Source organism: Argiope bruennichi, chromosome 4 (assembly GCF_947563725.1).
Source record: "Argiope bruennichi chromosome 4, qqArgBrue1.1, whole genome shotgun sequence".
NCBI classification, from domain to species: Eukaryota; Metazoa; Arthropoda; class Arachnida; order Araneae; family Araneidae; genus Argiope; species Argiope bruennichi.
In genome coordinates, this window is record NC_079154.1 from 90,644,223 (window position 1) to 90,669,642 (window position 25,420).

The 25,420-nt window shown below is 28.3% G+C and overlaps 2 protein-coding genes across 5 annotated transcripts in view; both read right to left on the bottom strand.

Moving 5' to 3' along the window:
* LOC129966170 (cholesterol transporter ABCA5-like) overlaps nucleotides 1–8,886 on the bottom strand; it is a 92,259-nt gene extending 83,373 nt beyond the window's left edge. Inside the window, exons 1-2 of one of the 4 annotated variants that reach the window (XM_056080569.1) lie at nucleotides 8,694–8,886; nucleotides 6,693–6,818 (exon numbers count right to left, since the gene is read on the bottom strand). The gene's annotated coding sequence lies outside the window, so the exon portion shown is untranslated. Of the gene's footprint in view, nucleotides 1–620; nucleotides 739–6,692; nucleotides 6,819–7,828; nucleotides 7,954–8,693 lie in introns of those variants that run through there. The other 3 variants (XM_056080567.1, XM_056080570.1, XM_056080568.1) reach the window with 3 other exon arrangements.
* Nucleotides 8,887–17,686: 8,800 nt separating this feature from the next.
* LOC129966367 (histone H2B-like) lies at nucleotides 17,687–18,046 on the bottom strand. Its single transcript, XM_056080789.1, has one exon. The coding sequence runs from the start codon at nucleotides 18,044–18,046 to the stop codon at nucleotides 17,687–17,689; it is 360 nt and encodes a 119-aa protein (XP_055936764.1).
* Between the last annotated feature and the right edge of the window lie 7,374 nt (nucleotides 18,047–25,420).

Genomic DNA, 25,420 nt, shown 5'->3' on the forward strand with positions numbered 1-25,420 from the left:
GTTTTTCTTAGAAAAAATATTTTTATTAACAAGTTAATTTCATAAATTACTTTTAACGTAGCTTGTTTATGTATAATCTAAAGCATTCTTGAATTATCCTGTAATAACGACAATTATATTTTTATGGTATATTAAAAATAATATTCATTAATAATATTTCATCTTTTTCTATCCAGTAACTATAGAGAAATTATAAATGAGGAGTTAAATATTCATGAATAAAATTTTACGAAAATGTTCTAAAGTGGAGGCTTTTTACTCCGTGAGTATTGATAAAGGGCATTGCTTTTTAAATGTAAATATCAGCAGTAATATATAAAAAAATTTTAAAAAATATATCGATTTCATATTTATCGCAATGCATTAATTATTTGTGAGAAATTTCCTTCAATAAAATTATTCATAATTAAAATATAAATTTTATCATTCACTTTAAATAATATTTTTATCTTTTTCTTGAAAATTGTTTAGAAAATACTATCGTGTATAGATTTATGTACAACCATAACAAGCTAGAGATAATAAATAATAATAATAATATTTAATAAAAAGAAGAAGTCAGATTTTAAATGGCACACAATAGAATTAATATTTAATAATATGAATAAAGATCTACTCACAACTTTTGTTTTATATTCTTTTTCCAAAGCATTCTCAATGCAGTAATATCTCAGTGACAGTAAAGACTGTTTCAAATGTCTAATAACATTTATAAATGCTTAAAAAATAAAATTTACCCTAATTTTCAACAGATTTACTAAAATCAAAATAAGTTTCTTAAACTATATAATAAAATCAAATTTAATAATAAATTAAGTGAGTTAAAAAATTATTAAAAAATAAACGTTCTTTATTTTGTAAAATAATTTCAGAACTGAAAATTTATCTGAAAGACAGATAAATGTTTGCTGATAGCAATGAAATGGCCATATGTTTGTGAAACAAAATCTCCCATAGATTCATTCTACTCGTTTCAATGAAAACAACACTCACTCTCTTCTTCATCAGCAGTTCATTTTTCTGCATATTCATATGCTTTTATTTTGCTGAGATATTTCGAAAACAATTACTGAAATCTGAAAATAACAATAGTTTTTTTTAAATTTTATTTTGAATGTTTCTAATATTCAAAGAGAAATAAGTATTGTATGGAAGAAAAGTACAGTTATGTTAACTGAGGTAAGTGTATATACAAAATTCAGTATGAAAATTGAGGTCCTTATTAAATGCAAAAAGATTTTTGTTCGGTTTTTCCTGGATTTATTTTTTTCAAATTAACCTAAAAATTAAGTTTATTTTCTGTATATTCATATGCTTGAAATTCGATGAAACATTTCAAACATGGTGATTAAATTCTAATAGTATCAATAGTGAAGTTTATTAATTAATTTCCTGCATATTCATATTTTTTAATTTAGAAATAACATTTCTAATATGATCATCAAAGTCTAATGTACACTTTTAGTATGCAAAGCAAAGAAAACATTCAATAGAAGAAAATTATTGTTTGATTTCTTATCGACTTATTTACTTCAATTTAAAGATTCAGTTGGCGCATTTGCTTCTTATTCAAGTGCCTTTTGATGAAACGCTGATGATACTAATTATAATGAATGCATTAAGCATATAAAGTAAGTAAAAATATTTTTCAAAATCTATTATTGTGTTTTTTTCTCCCTTGAATTAAAAAAATCCGGGTTAAATATAGCTTACATATGGTTGTATACTATGTGTTTCGCATTCAAATTTGGTATATTTATTAACTTCGTCAGTTCTCGTTTATTCTAATGGTTAGAAACCGCTTTTAACTTTACATTTTGTCATTTTGGTGTTTCTACATGCTTAAATTTAAAACAAAGTATTGGAAAAACCCGATTATCCAGTAAAAATTTTATAAAAAATATTAATAATGGAAAGTTTATTATCTTGTTGTTTGTGTCTTTTATTTCATTAAGAAAAGCGATTCTTTTTGTGTATTTTCCCACATTTAATTTAAAAAAAATCTGTGCATACTAGGGAAAAGTAAATCCCCTTGTCAACGGATTCTGTTCACTATTTGTTACATTTCTTAATCTTGGTCTTAAGAATTAACGAGCAAATTTTTTCCAACTATATTACTTGGTCCTAAAAGGTGGGGCTCAACCCGATAGAAACATATTTCAAATAAATATTTTTTACTATTTAAGGAAAACTAAAATGTAAAAAATTGTTCAAAATATCGAGGTCAAATTTATTAGCGGTTATATCATTGGTATTAAATAAAATAGAAGATAAAAATTGCATCTAATAATAAACAAAGTTTATCTTAATTTATTATTAATTAAAAATTTAGAAGTAAATTAATAGCTGTAGATATAATGATTGTTAATCATTTAGAATATCTGCAGTCACACATACATTTGCTTTCTTTCTTTTTATCATATCTAGAAACCATAAATATTTTTAATGCAACTAAAGACAGTTATAGAAACATGCTTAAGAAATTAAATCATTTAATAAGTAAATTTGAAATTAATAAATGTCCAATGCTTCAGAAATTAAATCATTTAATGAATAAAAGTGAATTAATCAATGTTCATTTTTGTAGAAACTTTATTTTTTGTTTTGGCATAAACAAAACATATATTATCAGTTTTTGATGGCATTCTTAAAACTTTCTGAAAATATTTTATTGGCCAGATTTTTTCCCTTGAATTGAGCCATTGAAAACGTTCTTATCATAAGGTTTTTTAATTATCTCTGGCATTATTATTATTAATAATTTTAATCAAATTTTTAATCGAAATCTTTAAGATTCATTCCAAAATTATTGGCAAAACAGTTAATATCAAAGTTACATATTTTGAAATATCTATCTTCTCAAATTAGGAGTAATCTATTCAAACGTAAAAGCTAACAAACAATAATACATAATTTACTTAATTCAATAATTCATTGAAACAATCGTCACTTTCACAATCAATTAAGATAAATGTTTTATAAAAATTAAATAACACAGAATGTTTGCAATGTTGTGAAACACGCAAACATGTTTTCGTTGGTCGTTTTTGTTAAATTAGTATGAGGCAAATGAAATTTTAATCAGTTTTGATTATTTGAATCATCATAGCACCTGTAACATTATTTTTAATTTCCAAAATTCTTTTTGTATCGTTTACACAGATAAAGATTTTCAAACATGATTTTTTTTATTTTAAACGACTGTTTCAAAAATTATTGACTTAGCATCCATTTTTTTTTAAAGTTAGGTCTTACCTTGATTAAAGCGGGTTATTTAGAAATAAAATTAAGAAATATATAAAAGGCAATATATGACAGATAAACTGTATTCTGTATCTATAACAAATAATATAAACATAATGACACAAGAGATATAAATTTATTCACTGATTACTAGCGGCATCTAGATCAAGCCGAATTATCAATTAAAATGAGTTGGTGTACACGGATTTTCTACTGTGACCTAAATTGTTTTGTGCGATATATCTGTATTATGTTTTGAACACAGAGGAAATCCCGCAACAGAGCATCCACAAGGAAAAAAGGATGTAACAACTTCTAATAAAGTTGCATAAAATTAATTAATACATCTAAAATAAATACTTCTATTAAATGAAAATGTTAATATAAAAGTTGAAAACTCATATCGCATATACAAACCATATAATAACTGCATGTTAAGCTGCTAAACTGACATGGCATGATAATATTTAGCTAACTTGAAGGAGATGTATGAGTAATCTAAATTAATTACATTCAATTCCTTCACTTTATCAATAATACGTGATAAATCACATCAAAAAGCTGGCTGATCTAATTCACTTTCCCATCAAATAAATACTCGACAAATGACGATTTTTATACATAGTATATTTTAAAAATGTATAAGCATAATTTATAAAGAATTTTAAACAAAATAATAGAAATAAATTAACACATATACATTTTCTTTAAATTATAAAATGTCATATTTTTTTAATTCTAAAATATTATAGAATAAAGCGTGCAAACGATAATTATTTGCGAATGTTAATATTTTAAAATTTCAACAATACTTGATTTTAATTATAGTAAGTTGGTTAGAATGGTCTTTATAATTAGAAAAAATCTCAGAATTAAATAAATTTGAAAGTAGCGAAAAAATTCACTAGAGTGCGTTCACTGAAATTGAAGGGCCTTAGGCAGTTGTTGATTTATTTACATAATTTTTAATTACTGCGGTAAACAATGGCCCATAAGCAAATTACAACTACCTCAGCTAACCTGACATAGTGTTGTAGCAGCTAACCTTAAGACAGGGTATGAATAATTTAGTTTAATTACAGTCAGTGCTTTCACCTTATAAATAATGCGTGATAGATCACATGAAAAAGCTACTTGACCTACATGTTACCATCAAATTAATATACAAATGTGAAGAATCTTGACAGTTTGAATACAGCAAAAAATCTGAAGTGCTGGAATATCTCATCAATATTGTGAGGTTGTACTTGAGTTCAAAAAAATTCAAATTAAACGACAATTTGAATTTGAATTAAATATTGCTAGATCGAATAAAATCATATAGCAAGCAATTTTTTTCTAATTAATATTTACCTCGAATTAATCGATGGTTTCATTAATTCGTTACATAAACTAATTTATAATAACAGAAAGTTTTATGAAAATTTTTAAACAGTACAGATTTTTTTATATTAAATTTTACAAAGATTCACCTTATTTTTCGTTAGAGAATACATTCGTGTCAGTTTAGGAATCAATTTTGCAACAGATTAATAAAATGCTATAAATTATATAATAACGTAATTAAATTTTTGAAGATTAAAAATTACATATTAACTTTTTTTTAAATTTTCAATATAAAGTTAAATTTTATAGCATTATAGAGACGCAAAATTAAAATATTGCGAGGAAATTATCGTATTAAACAATATTTTGTTCTAATTAAGTTGATATTTCCTGCGCGTGTGTATGTGAGTGTGAAGTTGCATGTAATAATTTATAATTAATTTATGTTCTAAAAATAATTTTCTAATCATTCGAACTCAGGCTTTGCTGCAAGTTTAACTTTGAAATTGCATTGGATATCAGTTTCCAACGGAATTAAAATGCTGAGTCGACAAATTCTTTTCCATAACTATACAAGCTTCGAATATTTTCTCGTGATCTTTCTTTCCTTGTTTTTGTCTTTCTATCTGCTTGCTCTACCGTGCTCTCAAAAACGTCATGATAAACATTAAAACAAACTTCCGATGAATTCTTTTTCGAAACTACATAAAATAAGAATTCTTTCTCATGCTTTCTTTTTTACTCTTCCTTGTCTGTTCACGGCTTTGAGCTCATTATACATTTAGCAAAGTAATCTTGACAGGGAATGGATATATATAAATATATATGAATGAAAAAATTCCACTGTAAGTTTCAAATTAGTTAGAATATCAGTTAATTACGTTAAGATTCCTATTTTAATTTACACAAGGGCATTTTAAAAAATTTCTAGTTACAGTAAAGTGGCGAGAAAACTACATTCTCACAATACTTAATTAAACTTAACTTAATTATACTTAATTAACTTAATTTAAACTTATATGCATCAATACATCAAGGGAATACGATTTGGACACTCATGTCCTTCTATTCGAGGACTTGGATTCAACCACAGGACATCATAGTCCCCACACAGAATAATAATCAATATTTTTTTTAAAAAAATAGTAACATTTCTTGGAAACACATTAATTGTAGAATCAAATATATGTGTATTAATTATAAAATCAAAATACTTTTAAATAAAAAAACATTAAATTGAAAAGGTATGTATAGCACACAAATTTTAATATAAACTTTTGAAAAAAAATTAACACTAACTAATTATTTTTGTATTCAAACAGTGTTGGAAACGACTGATTTCGAAGTTCTTTAAGTCATTGCTTCACTGGTATTAAAGATAATTAAAGTTAATTTTATAAATTTATGTTTGAATTTGAAATTTTCAAATTTTTCAGTACATGTTTAGAAATCAATTTCTATTAAAAACTTTGAATTTTGATTAAAATTTAAATTTTTAAGAATTATTTGACATTATACAAGTCGTTTGAAAACAAGGATGAAATTTATTTCAAGTTGCCTTTACCTTCTTTTATATAAAAGACAACATATTTATAATTATTCATTTTTACATCTAATGTTATAGTTTATTTAAAACTTCAAAGTGAATAAAAGGCAAATTACTAAATATTCCTGCTTTAAATGATTTCATATAAATGTCATTTGAATTATACTTGTCTAGAATTTTTCTATGGAAGATTTCACCATAATTATTTTTAAAAAATAATAAACTCCTCAAGATTACATTAAATCTATAAGGATTAGTTCATTCTGAAAAGAAAAAAAAATCTCAAATAATGTACAAGTCAAAACCTAACTAAAAATCGATGGATTGTCAAATTAAAATATTACAGAAAATGCCGGAAATATGGTAGATAACTATTGCCAATTACTAATAAAAATATAGATGTTCAGACAGTCTATGTCATCTATATTTATTAAGAAATCTGAAACAAAATACAAAATAATTCTTTGCCTCTATATAATAAAAAAAAATTTCAAACATTTCCACAATATTCTGACTTCATTAATTAACATATCTTCTGATTTATTCTAAAGCACATTATCACAATCTGAAATCTTACCTAGAGAGAGTCCAAATTATCCGATACAGATTATTAAGGATTATAATGAACTCAATTCACTACTTCAGGAATTGCGTCTTCCTTTCTGATTTCAAAATGGATTCGATTGAAAATTATATTAAGTATCTGTAAGTAAATATTTTTTTTACTCTATAAACTATTTTAATAGTCTAATAATCAATCAAAAAATTTTCTCCTTTTATATATTTAAATTTTACAAAAAAAAATCATTTCTTCCTTTCAGTTATCACTCTTAAACTGTCATATAAATTAAATTCTGCTCATTTTGTCAATTGATACTTAAGTTAGATATTTTCTATATACTTAGACTTAAATTTAAGCTTAATAAATTGCAAACCAACATTTTTAAAATCTATCTTATTAATTTTATTCATTATTAATTTGTTTACCTTTTATTTTTAATGCGGGTAAATCCTTTTACCACATAGATTATATCTACTTATCATAATATAAGTAGTATTCTAATTGATATCAAATATGCTTGTGGTGAAAACTATTTATAGTATTAAAAATCCATAATAAATAATTGAAAATAGTTACTAAATATTATATGAAATAAACAAATAAAATATTAAAAACATATCTAAAACTTGACATTCCGGAACTTATAAAATGTCAAAATTGAGTCAGTATTCTATAAAACATTATTAAATTATGCTGACACTAAGTTCATTATCTCATTTATTCATAAAAGATACATACTACGATAGTATTTATTATTGTAGAATATTTATAATATGTAATTTGGATTATTTATTCGCTTTCTGTATCCCGAAGAAGAGTGCATATTAAATTTGAGTAAGTTTTCAGTTATGATTAAAAAAACTATATACCCAACAAAAAAAATATTTCATATCTATATATGTTACTCTTACGATTCTAAACTTAACTGTTTTTATTATTCCAAGTAACCAAGAGATTAAGGTGTCAAAAAAATAAAATATAGTTTTAATTTTCCATCAGGTTTTATTGCTGGAAGGAAAAAAAACTATATTCGCTGTTAAAAGGAAATAAACAAATACAAGAATTATATAACGAATCGCTGTCCACTTATTTTAAAAGTTTTTGCGATTCCAGGAAGAAAGATAAGAGAGTTGACCTAAAATGAATCGTACCTTCGAACTGGTTCCGGTAAATCTGTCGTTAATCAATCATTTAGATGTTAATAAAGATTTAGAGATTGGAGAGTGGTTACTATGGAAACGCACCGAGAAGCACTTTATTCAAATAAAAGCGGACTGCGTTAAATATTTTAACGCAAATGCCTCCTCCGCAGACAAAACTAAGGAGCTAGTAACAAAATATCTGCTTCGTAGCTTCGAAATGGCATTTTGAACCGATCAATAAAATTCCTGATAGGAGCATTTTCTATAACGATTTTTTTTTTTTCGTCTTATGCTTTTATTTTTTATCTTTTATATCCATAATTGCAATGATGCACTACATTAGATTTTTATTTTGAAACCTTAAAGGGCTTTTATAGAATCAATCTCTGATCATTGATTCACGCCTAGTTGTATAAGACATATGCGCCTGTGCGAACCACATCAAGAGATGCTTTGACCCGACGAATGATTTAATACGAGTCTGGGTCAAACACGTGCCGGTATCAAATCTCAAATGACGATCTTCAAAGCAGAATTGCATCAGACCCATTTTAACCCGTAGCTGACAAATTTTACCTGTAATTCATTGCTCATAGTAATGAAGCATGCTCTTCTTATTCATTGTATTGTATTCATTTAATTTTGAGATAATACATCCTTTTAATCTTGGTATATATAAATGAAAAATAAAAGCAGCTTTAACTATGAATTAAGATCTATGAATTAATTAATGAACTTCAAATTAATTAAATCAATAACTTTTGCCAACTGTCAATGTGAACTCACCTAGGACTTAAGTTAGCTTACCTATGTTTATTGTATCGGATTATAGATTTTAGCGGGACACGTGTTTGCAAGCAAAAACAATACTTACCTATTGGTTAATCTACATGTGGATCTACAGCATCAAATTCTTTCTACATTCCAATTAATAATAAATAATTAAGCATTTATTTCTGATTTCCAGAAATGGCAAGTTAGTTGTATGTTATACAATGCAAGGATTTTTCGCATAAGTGTTGGCGAATTGGCGTGTTGTCCTAGTTATCGATTCTTCCTTTCAGCAAGATCTGTTTACTACGAGTGCCGCCATCTAGGAAGGTCACCCTCGGTGCGTTTCCATGGTAACGGCGGCGTTCGGAGTAAAGATCTGCAGGATGAGAGACATATAGCCGCCCCTCTGAACCTTTTTCCGTTGGAGAAAACCAAACATTGTTAACTCATTGCTTCAGAAACAGATTAACTTCCTCCCTAATCAAGTTGCAATCCCGAAAAGCAATGCGGTAAATCGATACATTCAGAAGAGAGGAATTTTTCTTTTTCTACGCAGGTTATTGACCTTTCTTTCAGCATCTGGAATATGAAGAATTTCAGATGCCAAAATAATAAATTTAGATATAAAACATTAAAAAAATAAATAAAGGAAATTTGAGCTTTTACTCTAAAACAATGTAATCCGATAATGTTTTAGTCTGAAATCGTTTGTCGTTATATTATGTTCTAAATTTTGTTCTTAATTAACGGAACAATAGAATATGTACAAAAAATTGTATTAGGCAATATTATCACAATATCGGTATGTATAATGCAGTAAATAAAACAAAGAAGCGTTGTGAATTCGATGAAGAAAACGACAAAAATATTTTGAAATGCGTTTGACAAGTTTATTTTTTAAATTTCAATGTGAAGTAAAAACAATATTTGTGCAATAATCAATCATTCTGAATTATCTGAGATAAAATGATAAAATTTTGATTAGTTTTATTTTTAAAAAATGAAAAATCCTTTCTTAATGAACACATATTATACTGGGAATAACTATGCGCCAAAGTTTTGGCACATAATTATTCAGCCGTCTACCTTTTAGAACATCTTGAATTATCTTTTCATAACGCATAACTTAATTTATAAAAAATATGCCATCATAGTTGATACTCTAGTATCAGATGTGCAATACTATTATTTTTCTTAATTAACACATTTTATCCTAGAAATAATTATGTACCTAATTTGTTGGTCCTAAATTCAGCTGTCTACCTTGTGGAACGTTTTCAATTATTTTTTTATAATACATATCTTAATTTATAAATAATATGCCAACCATAGTAGGTACACTAGAATCCGACGCACAGTAATATTATTTTTCTTTAAATGTAATATCTTTTTAAAATTAAAATGCAGCTTATGATTAAAACTATTTTTTTTTTATATTCGGATATTCGAAGCTTGAGGAATATAAATTATCTTGTGTTCTAAAATATTTTTTAAAGCAAGAATATATTGTCAAATGTTATTCTATATTTAGTTTTTAGCTAAGTTTACCATTGCATTTTATCTAAATTAGGCTGTCGTTTAGTTTTCAAAATTTTTAAAAAGTGACATATTTTACATCAGACATCTCAAGAAAATTTCTTAAATATTTAATGATTTCAAGTTGCAACCATGTATCTGTAGTGGTCTTCGTTGGATTTGTTTTTTCACTGTTCTCTTTTCAACTAAATAGCGGATGGGATGGCATTGGTGGTATTTATAATATACACTGCGTAAAAAAAGTAGAAGGACAGTGTCTTTTTGCCAATTAATATCTCTTATTTTCTCCTAACTACCAGATATTTATGCAGATTTAGTTTAATGGCCCTTGTTTTCATTTTAGGCAAAAATTAAACATCTACCACTAATATTAAGAAAATTAGTATATATAATTTCTGATGCGTAAAAAAAGTAGAAGGACACTTGCTAATATATTTAATTTAGTGAGTTGTTCTTTATTTAAATAGTGATTTTGTACTTCGTTTATCCTTTTCTGTCAAAAAAAATCTAATTTTTTTAAAAGTTACGTTGTTTCTCCGTTCTCAGAAATGCCTAAAAGAATACCTTTGAACGATTTGCAAAAAGGGCAAATTTCCGCATATCAAAATGATGGTAAAGGTGTCAGAGAGATTGCTCGATTGTTGCAGGTGAGCCGAAATACAGTTTCAAACTTTATCAGAAATCTTTATAAAAATGGCAATAAAAAGAAGACTGGTAGACCGAAGAAGTTCACACCACGTGATGAAAGAAGAACAAAGGAAGTGTTTCAAAGGCAAGAAATCAAGCAGGACTTAATCATGTGACGAAACAAACAATTTACAACTATATTAAAAGATCTAAAAAATTCATTTTCAAAAAACGGAAACATCATCCTAAGTGGAAACAAGCTCACATTGATAACCGTTTAGCGTGGACTAAGGAGCACATGTTCTGGACTACAGAATGGACTTCTGTGATATTTTCCGATGGAAAGAAATTTAACTTAGACGGTCCAGACGGATATCAGCACTACTGGCATTGTCTGGGGACTGAAGGCGAATACTATTCAACACGACAAATGGGAGGAGGGAGTTTAATGGTTTGGTTGTCTGTTGGATACGGAGGAAGGACAAGTCTGGTTTTCTTAAATGGTAGGCAAAAACATACAGACTACATTCAAGTGCTGAATTCCGAGCTCCTTCCTTATGCCTCTGACATGGGGGGTGAAGCGTGGAAGTTTCAGCAAGACTTAGCTTCCATTCACACCGTGACTGGAGTCAAAAATTGGTTTCTAACAAATAATGTGGATGTTTTACCATGGCCAGCCAAAAGTCCTGACCTTAATATAGTGGAAAACCTCTGGGCAATGCTAGTTCGTCGAGTTTATGCTGATGGAAGGCAATTTGATTCGCAAACTCAGCTTCGAGAAGCATTGAATGACTCGTGGGACAATTTTTGTCAAACTGAAATTCAAACTCTATACAATTCACTTCCAAACAGAATATTTGAAGTTATAAAGGCCAATGGGAAGACCATTCCTTATTAAAGTCACTATTTTTTCATTCATTATAATGCTGTCCTTCTACTTTTTTACAAAGTTTTAAAAAAGAAAAACTATTTTTGTTGCCATTAATATTTTATGTTTGAACCTCATAATTCTGATGTTAAAATTGTATTTTTGAAATATTTGTTAAATGATTCTAAAATATTTTTCGATTATTGTTATAAAATCAAGTGTCCTTCTACTTTTTTTACGTAGTGTAAGATAAACATCTGTATGTTCTTTGTTTGTTTTGTGTGAATTTGAGATAGCTCAAAATATTCTACAAAACTGACATAATATTTTTATGATATTATATAAAATTATAAATATTTAGCAATATAATAAAAATATGATACAGGTGGTTTGGGTAGCAAGAATTAAATAATAAGCAAATATGTACTAGGAAAAAAATCCACCATTTCCTTTATTATTGCTTTCATTCATTATTTTTAATGTTACAGATTTTTCAGAAACATTGGCAGAAGTATTTTGGAAATATCCATCTTCTAATTAATACATTTGAAAAATTAATATAATATCATATTTTAACTCTGATCAATTTCATTTAATGAAACTTTTTTCATGTAGTTTAAGTAATTTGAGTCTATTGACTTTTGAAGAATTTTGTGAGATTTTTAGCAATGACAATTAATTTGGTTTTATAAGTTTTATTAACTTATGTCTCATTTTTTGATGCCCTTCTGTTTATTTCTCACGCAAATTAACATTTTGTAAATATCTATTTTAATATGGTACCAATTAAATATCTGCTATAATTTGAAAAATTTTGCTAATAAAATGGTGAAAATAAAAATTATATTTAAATTTAGAAAATTATTATTATCAGCAAACTAGCTGATGATAATTGTCAGCTGGTATTGTATTTTAAATATGCATATTGTTTAAAATTATACATATTATATCTAAAAATGAAATTGTTTTTTTTCATTGTTTTTAAAAATATTTTTGAATTCAGACTTTAATTAATATCGATTAATGCGATAGTGGCTTATAATTAACCAAATAAAATATTAAAACTTTACTCATGACATCCAAATTATATTTTTATTAATTCATAATTTGAATTATATTTATCATAAAATATAATTTCTATTTCTAAATAATAGAAATTATATTTTTGTGTTTTTAAGAAATGCATGCTGTATCCAATATTTTATAAATAATTTTAAAACTCAGATATAGCAAAATATTGTTATTAAGGGCAATACTATAAAACTAAACTTCATAGAATTTCTTCGTCATCATAATATTTCTTAAAGAGAACAGTAAGATTATTATATTAAACATCACATTCTTATAGAGAATTTAAATAACACTATATATTATTTCAAACGAAATATGAAAATATCATTGACAAATAGGATTCCAACTTTGTAATTTTCATAATAGAACATAATGATGAGATAAAATTCTAAAAATATAATAACTTGCTTCAATTTTGAAAACTCTTTACCGCGGGTAGATGGATACAAGAGGAAAAGTAATGTAGCATGAGTTGGTCAATTCCATATCAAAATAACAAAAGGTTTTTTTAACTAATTTTTATATAAGATGTAAGCAGTTTCAAGCAGGATTGCTAATCTAATTGAAAGAATTAATTTGTTAAAAAAGAAAATAAATATATTTTAATTAAACGAAAATTGGGACTTGATTATGGTTTTGTATTAGGTAAGATAACATCTATAAAATTTCTTCAAGATGTTTGTTTCCTTAAAGCAAGAAAATGAAAGAGTATGAAGATCAAACATTACCTTTCATTCATAAGATGAACGTAAAATGATGCAATTCGGATCGAAACATTCGCTATGGCTTTCTTATCTTGTGGCGCCATCTATTATCGTCTTTTAGACTTAAAACATTCATTGATTAATTACTTAAATTCCATCGTAACTATATATATAAATATATATATATATATATGACATTAACTTGTTCAGTTGCCTTAGTTCTGAGGCTAACATTCAATTAAAAACTTCATTAATTTTAGTACTATATTTGCTCTAACTTCCTCAAAACATATTAGAAAAATATTGAAAAAAATTTAAGGGCGATCCTAATCAGAGCATTCTAATCATAGTTTTGATTCGTTTATCTTTATTTTTGAAATTATTCTTTATTTGTTTAGCAGCAATAATAGGCGCATTAAAAATATATTTAATATCATCGTAATGCATGTGAATATAAACGAAGTGATTAACACAAATAAAAGAACTGATGTAAAGTATATTTAAATATTTTTCAACATTTACTAAAGTGAAAAAAATTTTATGAAATTAAATTTTGTATGATTGGGGGTGCTTATATTTTTAATTTTTAAGTAGTGTAAAAATAATTTCTATGAAATAAGATGAAATGAATTTATTGAAGAAAGACATTAAATTTTTGAAAAAAAAAATTTTAGTGTGTGTGCTTTTACTAGTCAAGACTGCTTTTATTGTGTGTGTGCTTTACCAGTATTTGCAGTATTTGGCAGCTTTAGATTCATTGATCAGCTTTGCAGAGCATTTTGAACAATTTTTCATCTTGCATGTTGCAGTTTGTAAACAATATGACAAGATATAACTATCATGTTAAAAAATGGAAATCAATAACTAAAAACAATCCTAGGTGTCACGACCTGTTGCTCAATAATGAGCGATATTATATTGTATTATCCAATATTGCCAATAATGTTTAATACTATATTGTACAATATATAATTGTTACTAGGAGTTTCTTAAAAAAATTTATATTATCCCCCATTATTTCAGATTATCACTCTTAGAAATTATCTTGGTAATAAGTCATGAGTTTTCTTAGTTATTTTTGAAATAACTGAGATATGAAAAAAACAGGCAAAAGTTAAAGGACATTCATTAGCTTAAAACAGATAATAAATTCATATCAATCTTTAACAGAAATTTATTAAACTTAAATAAAAAGATAAACAGACCTTTAAAATTGAATCAGACCGATTCACTTGTTGTGATTTGAATTGAATCGAAAATGTTGGTAATTTAAATGTGTTTGTACGTTATTTAAATGTGTACGTTGAAAGTGAGGGAAGTTGCATTTTCCTGTTCATTTTTCTAAAATATTAGGAATTTTTTCCTCTATGTTTCCACTATACATCTTCATTATAATGTACCTTTATAATATGTTTAAAAAATTGGAGCTTATTCCTTAGTGAATTGATCTCAAAAGATAAGTCACGTTTCACTGGCATTTTAATGGCATGAGGGTACGCAAAATAGTATTAACTAAGGCAAAAGGTTTACATTCTATTCATGGACTAATAGCAACTTTTTAGATATTTAGTGATATATAGTCAGAAAAAAAATTTTAAAGGAATTATTTTTTATGTTTTTGAGATTGTAAATATATTGCTGAAACAATTGCAAAGTTTAAACTTTTATAAATTCTCTTCAATCCTCTTTTTATATTTTGTGAAATATTCTTCAGTTATTTAAACTAACATTTTTTTTTTCAAGTTATACTCTTCTGTGATTAAAACTGACTAAATTGTGATTTTTTTTTTTCTGCGATATTTAGCCAAAACAATTACCATCTCAAATAAGATTGACCCTTTGAATGGCGATATTGAAATTCGTTCAGATTTGCTACCAAAATTGTGGAAACTTCTTTAAAATGGTGTTGTATAAATAATATTAGAACTTCCGTATTAACTATGTGGCAATAGCGAATTTTTAGCTTAACCGCATGTCAAGGGCGAACATTGTCAACAGACCGGCATAATATCATAGGCAATATTATTAATCGTCTGTTGCAACAAAGATGACATACTCAGCGATTAATCTCTGGCATGCTGTTAACGCAAAAGTATAAATGTTTGCTAAATATGATTAATAAAACTGAAAGTATATAAAATATGTACTGACTCATACAATATAATTTATCCCATCATATTTAATATTGCTCATAAATGAGTGTGTGGCGTTTATGTGATGCGCTGGGATAGAACATGGGACCTTGTGGTTCGCGGTCCAGTAACATGAACACGATACAAAAGCAACTGTTCGTGCAGAGTAGCTGTTAACTGATTAATAAGCTTTCACCACAAGTGTACGCCTGTCTTGAACTGTTTAGAAATTTACTATGAAGCCATGATTAGTATTTTCACCAGGTATATTATTAATAAGTCAACTTTATTTTCTTGATTTAGATAATTCTTAGGTAAAAGTTTACAATTAAGTGCCCCTTGATTTTTTGGCGATTTTTTGACGCCAAAATCGGCGCCAAGGGTAAAACCAAACACTGATGTCAATGAAAACAAAACATTATGGAAACCAGAAGAAGTGCTTCATTTCTGAAATTTGTTGACAATCGAAGGGGCACCCAAATCTACACTAGAACCATTTCTTAAATGCTAGTGTCAATGCAAATTTACACAAATTGAACATATTTCGAAAATGTGAAGAAAATTCTGATAAATGCAGCTTATATATCAATATATTTTCTGCTATAAAGTCGTCTGAAGATTCTGAAGCCTAATTTAATTGTAATGTACGGTCGCCAAAGTTGAATTGTTTAGGCTTGACTTCTCGCCAGATGTAGTCCTGTCAATTTTTTTTATTGCAACCCTATACCTAGTTATTACCATTTCTTGTGGTCAACCGGAATGAGGAAATTATGGTGAGTTTCGCACGGCTGGAGCGATTTTATCTAACTTGACGAGAGATGGACAATATTCTCAGTTTTACGAATTCTGATTAGATAGCAGTTTGAAACGATGCATTTACGAATAGTCAGCTTAGTAAAGGTTACTTTTTACCGCCACATTTTCAAAACAAGTCGCTTCGTGACTAAAGTCTATTTGGCGAGATTTGCAGCATTATTAACATTTTTATGTGTATATTTGTGTTGTCGCCAATAAAATATGTTTGGGGATATTTGAGTAAAATCCTAGATGGGCCCACCTCTTGGCGACTTATTTGAAATCCCGCCATTTTTTTATTTTATTATTTATTTATTTATTATGTTTATTATATTTATTTTATTTATTTATTTATTTATTATGTTTATTATGTTTATTATGTTTATTATGTTTATTATATTTATTTTATTTTATTTATTATTATTTATTTATTTATTATGTTTATTATATTTATTTTATTTTATTTATTTTTATTTATTTATTTATTATGTTTATTATATTTATTTTATTTTATTTATGATCGTTTGGCGAGAATTCAAAAAGACGCCAAGAGGTGGGCTGTGCTAGGATTCACCCGAGACTTGCTCCAGCGAAATGGTAAAGTACTAAAGAAAGTAACATTAAGATGAGTGTAAATGGTTTAAAATTCTATGGATATTAATGGCAAAAAAAGGAGTAAGATGAAACTATTTTAGATCATTTTATGGAAAATAATTTTATGCCATTTTTTATAAAAGTAATTATTTTCTTATAAGTAATTCGCAACAAATTTGAATTCATTTTTACAACGCAAAGCCCAAGCAATGAAGGAGGCGTAGCTGTATTTAAACTAAATGTTAGTTTGTACCGTTTTACAAAAATGCAATAAATTTATAATCAAAAGATCGTTAATAATATAACAAGTATCCTTTATGAACAGATGAACAGTCAAGTAACCATCTTATAAATTTCTATTGTTAAATTTTTACAAAAAAAAATAAATAAATAAATGAGAGAAAATCAAGAATATTAACTTCAGGTTTCCTGCCTTAAAAAGCATCTTCAGAGAAGAAAATTCCTTGATATATTTCCAAGTGCAACAACAGTATCAACGTGAAAGAATCCATGCCGAAAAGTAAAGAAATATAAACATTCAGAAATTTGACATAACGAAAACTGTAAATCAAACTATTTATTAATAAAAGTGGAAAATAATCAAGAAAATTATCAATAATAATGTGATTACTTTTAAATATATGCGATGCTATTAATTAACTTAACAGCAATAACTTTTAAAAGAAAAACGGATTATGAAAAGCAGGAATAAGTAAGTAGGCTTGATTGAGTTCATTCAAAATCTAGGTTTCTGAACGACAGCACATCATCCTTGGCGTGTCATGTCAATATACATTGTCACCGCCTTTTGTCCCTCACTAATTGCATGATTGGCCACCTCACCCTTTAAAGTTGCTCGGACAGCGTCTTGGATGTCCCAAGCTGTCAATGTCCGCTTCTTGGATGCAGTCATCAATTCCGTGGCTTCTAATGATAGATCCGTGAAAAAGTGTTTTATCATGTCATTTATGATCGCCAACGCTGGTTCAGAAATGCTAGCCCTACCTTGGCCAGATAAATTGCGAAGAAGTTTTCTTATGTAGCTTTCAAAAGATGCTTTCTTGACATATCGGAGCTGATTGCGTTTTCTTTTTTCTCTACGAACATAAAGGTTTTTATCTCCCATTTCTCTTGAATCTGTGAAGTTATTTCAGAGAATATTTTGTTTCTGCGAAAAGACTGTATTGCCTGTGATTATATGTAGATATATAAAGAAATTTTCGATGCAAAGAAGTAGATTGTAGGATCTAAGCGCTGTATTGCTTTGTTTTATTTCTATAGAGAAAAAAATAATAAAATTCAAATTGTTTCTCGTGATCATGAAATTAGAGACCTCGTTGCTACAATTCTTATTGCAAAATAAATAGCATGGCTAATTTGGAAATCTATACATATTTACGAAACTCATAAAAAACATGGGATAAGATTTTCATATTACTAAATTTATCAAATGTTATATACTAACTAGCTTCGTAAATACTGTAATTTGTTTTTATTACCATGACTTTAATTTTAAAACAATGTTTTTATTTTCTCTGTAAGCGTAACAATTTTGTATGCATGTACGCGTGACGTTTGCTTTTATTAGTTGAGATAAGCATTTTACAAGATTTTATGCCAAATTATTTAAAGAATTTAGAATTTATGAAGAATGCAAGATTTTTACATCAAATTATTTAAAGAATAACTTATTTGGTCATTCTATCTAGCAAATTTCTGTCTGTGACAAAGATAACTCAAAAGGTTTTGAGCTAGATAGAGGAAATTTGTTTTATAATATTTACATCAAATGTGTAAATTTCTATCAAATTTTGAGCAAACTCCATTCAGAGGAAGTCTGTCTGTCGAGATTTTCGAATATATGTTAGCACAATAATTACAAAGAGAAGAGAGCTAGATAGATAAAATTCGGTACACAAATTTGCTATCTATAGTGTAGACCCCTGTCAAATTTTCTGCCAAATCCTACTAGGGGCTGATCATCTGTTGCTCTGTACTTTCAGAAACGTGCAAACCCGATAACTCTCACATGCAGGAATTAATCTCCAAAAGAACTCGCCAAAAGTAATACGACAGATTTAGTAAAAAGTCTAAATCCACGCCGTTCGTAACTACTGAACGCCAATGGCATGCCAAGTGTTCTGTGGGAAACATCTTTATTAGAGGATATGCGAGAAAGTTTTTGGGAATCCACTACCGCTGCAAGTTTATCACTAAGAATATATATTTGTAATGATATTTTAAACTCTTAATTTAAGCCAAATTAATTTCCAAAGCTTATCTTAATTTAGCCCATAGTAATTTCATTCTCTTATTTCCTGATACAATTCCACTTTCAGTTTAATTAATTCAACTGAAGCTGTGAAAAAAGTACTGAGCCATCAGTACTACGTATCAAATGAAAGTGATACTTTCGTTGCCCTTGTCAAAGGTCAACACATGTATTCCATTGACACGTAGCCGGAAATCCTATGTTATATAAGACTAGTGATCATTTGTTTCGGCCCTTCTTACTTCTACTTTTGTTTCGCGCTGTGACGGACGTGCCTTGTCCGCATCTCTGCTTGTAAATAAAATTGTTTTCCCAAAATGGATATAAAAGAGAAATTAAAAATACAACGTCTCGTCTATGTCTTCAACCTGCCTTCTGCCTGTCAAATCTGAATTCTGCCCCAACCAAAATAATGTTACATATTTATATCCGAAAGCAAGTTTATCAAGAAGAATATTTGTATCCGAAATCAAGTTTATCCAATAAGAAAAAATTTCATTGTTCTGACATGTTTAGGCTAAACAAGAAATGAAACAAAAATTAGTGAATTAGTAGAAAATGCATATCGATAAAGACAAAACATGAAATTAAAGCATTGGAATCTCTCTTAACCAAATAAGTTTAGTTACATTCAGATAAATTTCACAAAAACGGCAATCGATAGAATTTAAATTTCTTCTAGTAAGTGAGGCGTGGAAATTAAATTTAAAATAATAGATGAAATGTGAGATTCTGATTATGAATCAAAATATTAAGTCATCCTGAAAATGCATTCACCATGCTCTTATAAAATCAAATCATCAAAATGAAGCTTCTATTATTGTAGATTAGTAGTTTCAAGTCTAACTAGGATGTTAGGATGCCATTCCTTGAATGAATTTCTTTAGTTCCATAAGTTTTTATAACCTTAAATAGGTGATTACATTTCAAGATTTTTTTGTGCTGATATAAAATACAATAATAGATCTTCGTCTCAGAAAATTATAGAATTTTTAAATAAGATATTTAAAATGCAGCATAAGCATATTTTGAATGCTATGTATATTATTGATAAAAATTGTAATATTGCTTCTCTTCTAGTAAGTCTTCTGATTAAAAAAGACAATTTTACAGAAATTTTAATATTTGCGGAATGGACACCAGATCAGTGGTTCTTGTCTTGAATATTATATGATGACGACAACAAATTTAGTAACTTTGAAAACCAAAATGAAGGACCTCGACCATTCAAGGATTTTAGCGATATCTCCGTTTGGACTCAAGTTCCAGAGGTTTGTTCTAGAGCTTTCGATGCCCTGTCACAGGACCAGTAAAATCGAAAGTACACAGACAAGGGAAGTGTATTCGAGTCGAGAGCATAATCGAATAAATTCTTTTTATGATGTATTGATCTCCGCTCTCTGATCTTTTGTGCTATTGCGATAGCTTCGTAACAATTTGCTCCTTGTGTGTTGTTAAATTCTGAAATTGCTGTTTTCTGTATGTTCCGTCTGCGCCTTATTATCTGTATTTCGTGTTTTCGTGTATAAGAAAGCGTCGTTTTAAGCTACTGAACATATATTTCATCGTACAACCACAGGATGGATTTTCTGTGACATTATCATCAAATGCTAGCCTCAAATATCATTTTAAATTTATAAAATTAGTTTTCCATAGATACACTTAGATATTAATAATTTTGAATTGTGAATAATAATGATGAAATATTCTAAAACACTTTCCATGACATTGGAAGCATACACATTATTTTTGCAAAATGAGAAACTGGTGACTTATTGGTATATTTTTTGTAGGGAACTATTAAAAACTGCATCAATAAATGCATTCTGATTGGATATAACGATGTGTTATATGCAGGATAAATATTTCAGTCGCAATCGCAAATGGATAACTTCTTTAAGAGGAAATAGAAAAAGAGAAGTTTGAAATGTTAATTTTTTCCGAAACTTTATTACGAATGAAATTTAAGAGATAATGCAATATGCGAATAACGGCTCATCATAACAAAGACCTTTTATGCAGAAGCTTTATTTTTATAATAATTTCTTAAAAGATATTGGTTTAAAAGGGATCTTGATCCCTTTATCAGAAAATTTTTAATCTATGTTTGTGATATCTCGGTGAGTAGCTTTCATCAATTGCATAGTCTTCTACTATTTTTCATCTTCATAGTCAATAATTATAAAATTATTATAAATTTAAAAGAATAAATGATGAAAGATTGTGATACTTTCCTTTTGTGAAAATCTAAAATTATAAACTTAATTTCATTGACCTATGTGTTTATATTTCTGAATTAACACGCTTATAAATGCGAAAGCGCAGACCGTCAGATCAATCCAACTTGATACGAAAAATCTGCATTCTAAATTTTATATGCATAGCCCTTCCATTTTGTAATTATCTTGTTAATTTACATTCGGACATTCAGATAGATAGGCTTTCTGTGAATTGATTTTTTTTTACAATATTTGATAGATACCTGCAAATCTGATACACAAATCATACACCAAATTTCATTCATCCAGCTCAAAGCAATTTTGAGTTTTCATGCTTATAAATGGACACAATACCTCAAAAAAAATTTCTGACGCAGGGAGATTTGAAAAATGAATATTCGTCAAAATTTCAAGTTTGATTTTTTTTTTTTTTTTTTTTTTTTTTTTTTTTTTTGACAGCAACTAATGATTTTCCCTTTACATACTTCATATACGAGAAAGTAATATACGGAATCAAAATTTTTACAAATTTCGGATTTGAATTAGTTAAACTCTTCTGTAACCTATACAGCTGCCATCGTTAAATTTCAACATTTTCTGTGTCCCCTCCCAGCTTATCGACACGGTCTTATAGATGTATATTTCATTTCATTCTCATTTCATAGATGCCGACATAGTGACCTTATATGTGGCGCCATCTTTTATCTTGATCTTAAATTAACAACTACACAGCAATGTCAGTTTTTAAATATATGTTAGTTTTTGTTAAAGAAATGCAAGATTTCTCTGGAAAGTCGATTAAAATACGTTTTAATCCAACCTTTTTCTTCCATTGCATTGAATATTCAGTTGCTAAATAGAATATCAAATACTCTTTCTCAGAAAAGTAAATAAAACGGCTTTCATTAAAAAGATTTGTTTTTTCATTTGTTTTATTTTTTTCATTTAATCAGCTCATATTGTTTAAGATTTCACACAAACGATGAAATGTATTTTGAAATTTCAACAAAATAATATGATAGCAGAAGTTTTGAATGTAATTTCATTTGTAAGAAATAATGTGCATATCATTTTTCGTTGCGATTTCATCATATTTGCTTTCAACAACAAATTAACCATGTAAAAACTTAATGTTATAGTTAGTTTATCAAAATAATAAACATAAATGAGTTGATGTCACATAAACTTATCCCTAAATCAATCATTTCAACTTTTATCAATAGATTAGTTGATATACCCGACTCAGAATTAAAATCATTCCATTCATATTATTTTAACATCAAAATTACTTTTGTATAATTTTAAAATTAAAGCAATTAAAAAAAGAAAAACAATTGGTGAAAGACGCCAGGCGAAATAGGCAATTTTATATGCAAAAAAAGCTTCCTAAACCACATATAAAAGCTCTCCTCCGGAAAGGCATGCTTGAGGAATGGCAAAGATATTGGAGCAATGGTGACACAGGTAGTAAAGGCACAGGATTTTAATATCCTGCCTTCAGTCAACCTTCATCCCACTAATTGGATCAGAGAGGATATTATTTTCTTCTCTGAACTTTTCTCTTTCTTTCCTGCCTACTTCAAAAGGTGTAATCTGTCTGAGAGTGACCAGTGCAGTTGTGGTAGGATTGGCATCGCACTTCATTATGCTACGGAATGCATCCTCACAATCTCTTGGCATATAAAAAAACCATCACCAAGCCATGAACAAGAATGGCTGAAAAGAGTCGCCAGTAATTTCCGCTCCAGGCAAAAAATCCTGTAGGATAATTAAATTTATAAGTGAAAATAGAGATCTATATTCTTGTCTCCCTAGCTCTCAACATCAAGTGTCATACTCAGAAAAACTAAGGTAAAAAACAAGCACCGCTATCTCCTATCATACATTTGCATTCATAAATTTCAATCAAACAGAGTTTCTCTTTGTTCCCATTAATCAAATTATCTTCTATCTGATTTTTATAATTGCATCTTTATCTACTATGCCATAAAAATAAGTCAATACAGAATATATGTATATTTACACATTTTATCTTGCAGCACATTATTATTCCAAATAATCTTTCAACGTTGAAAATCTTTGCAAACGGTTTCATTTCAATATCATTTCTTATATGCTTGCAAATTTTTTACATAGTTATTTTTGTTTTTTTCTACTGTAAATATTTTGTTAATTAAATAAAATTCCCATAACATGCCTACCAAACCGTTCAATGACCAGAATGGTCACGGATACGGGCGTATGAGCCGGCGCTCTGTTCTTATAATTTTAAAATGTGCATTCATGAAACGTTTTATTAATTAAAATTAGACTATTAAGTGGCCTAGATTATTTTTAAAAATAACCATTGGTTATTTTTATTGACCTAGATTATTTTTAAAAATAACCATTGGTTATTTTTCTCTATAAGTTATGATTAAATATCTTCTCTGTGAGTTATTAACATTTTGTTACATTAATACAACAAATTTTGTTCATAAATGCTAAAAATAAAAGAGGTTTTAATGATCACCTTGAAACAAATAATCAGTTAAAAATGTCTTAATCACTCCTCGCGAATTTTTGGCCTTATCCCTCGCAGTCTAAAGCTGCTCCCATCACCGAACATTGGTTTCGTTTTCTCGAAAAACTTAATCTTTCTTTCCTTTGTTCGATTGATTTTTTTACTTGATTTCAGGTATCGTTATGTTACTGTTTCTAAGCTGAAACAGCCTTAGTCTTTCTTTCTTTTGCCACAGAATATCCCCGAACTTGGAATCTCTAGGATTACTTGACGGTTGAATGGATATATGTGGAAATATTTATTAAGAAAAAAAAAGATATTTACATACGGTACACAGAAAAAGTAACTATATACAATATTATGATGATAAAAGGAGTGTTCGGTGCGGAATATCAGTAGAGGAATTCTATTGAAGTTAATATATTCTGGAGAAGGGCTTGATTGAGATGCGAGACGAAAATTTATACAGGGCTTGCGTCTGGGGAGGTCAATTCCTCGTTGTCTTGTAGGAACCGCACAAAATTTCTAATTTTGACCTTGGACATCTTGTTTCCCATAACGTTTATCCACCAGATTCGTTCGAGGTCGTGGGTGAGTTTGTTGAGATGGAAAGATGTAGTGAGAGGGCGACTAGTGGTATAATGAAGGGTATCGCCCATTTTACCAAAGCCACATTGATCCTATCCTTTTATATTGAATAGTTTGAAGTACGAAGGGAAAGAGCCGTGGCCAGTCGTAAAGATAATGTTTCGCCTGTTCCAAGTTGATGGGTTAAAGGAGACTTTGGAAATAATTTGATAGATGTTTCTGCCAGTTGAGCCATTGTCCCATTCTTCTCACCATCGCTGTAGGCTCAATTTATTTAGTATACTCTTAAAATAACTTCTAGGAGCTGGATATTGAACGGGCGTACCTGTAGAAATGACCTGTTTTGCTAAGGAATCTGCAGCCTCGTTGCCATTATGGGCTACATGTGCTTTAAGCCATCCTAACTGAATAGAAGGTTGGCGGAGTAGAATGGCTTGAAATTCCTGTACAATTGGGCTTGAGATGGAAAATGAGCAAATCGCTTTTAAACTGGACTCCATATATAAACTCGCTCCATATTTTAGCATTATGATTGAATTTTCTATCCCATTTACATGCTTCCTTAATGGTCAGCAACTCAGCTTGAAAGACAGAATTCTTTTCGTTCAGTTTTCCGAGCCACTGATGAGTGAGTTGGTCGTTTTGGAAGAAGCAGAAGGCAGAGCCGTTTTTTTTTTCCCTCAATTTTGGACACATCTAAAAAAATATCAGGTTTGTATTTAGGTTGGATTTCTTGTTTCAAGGAAATTTTATCTTAAAGAAGAAAGTCTGAGGGTAAGATTGTCGTATGAGAGCATTTCATCTCGAAGTTCTCAGAATGGAATGTTATATTCTGAAAATGGATAGGTAATTGAAGACGACTTACTCTTAAATAGGTGCTTCTGCTTGCACTTTAATGTGGAGTGGAAGAAAGCTAAT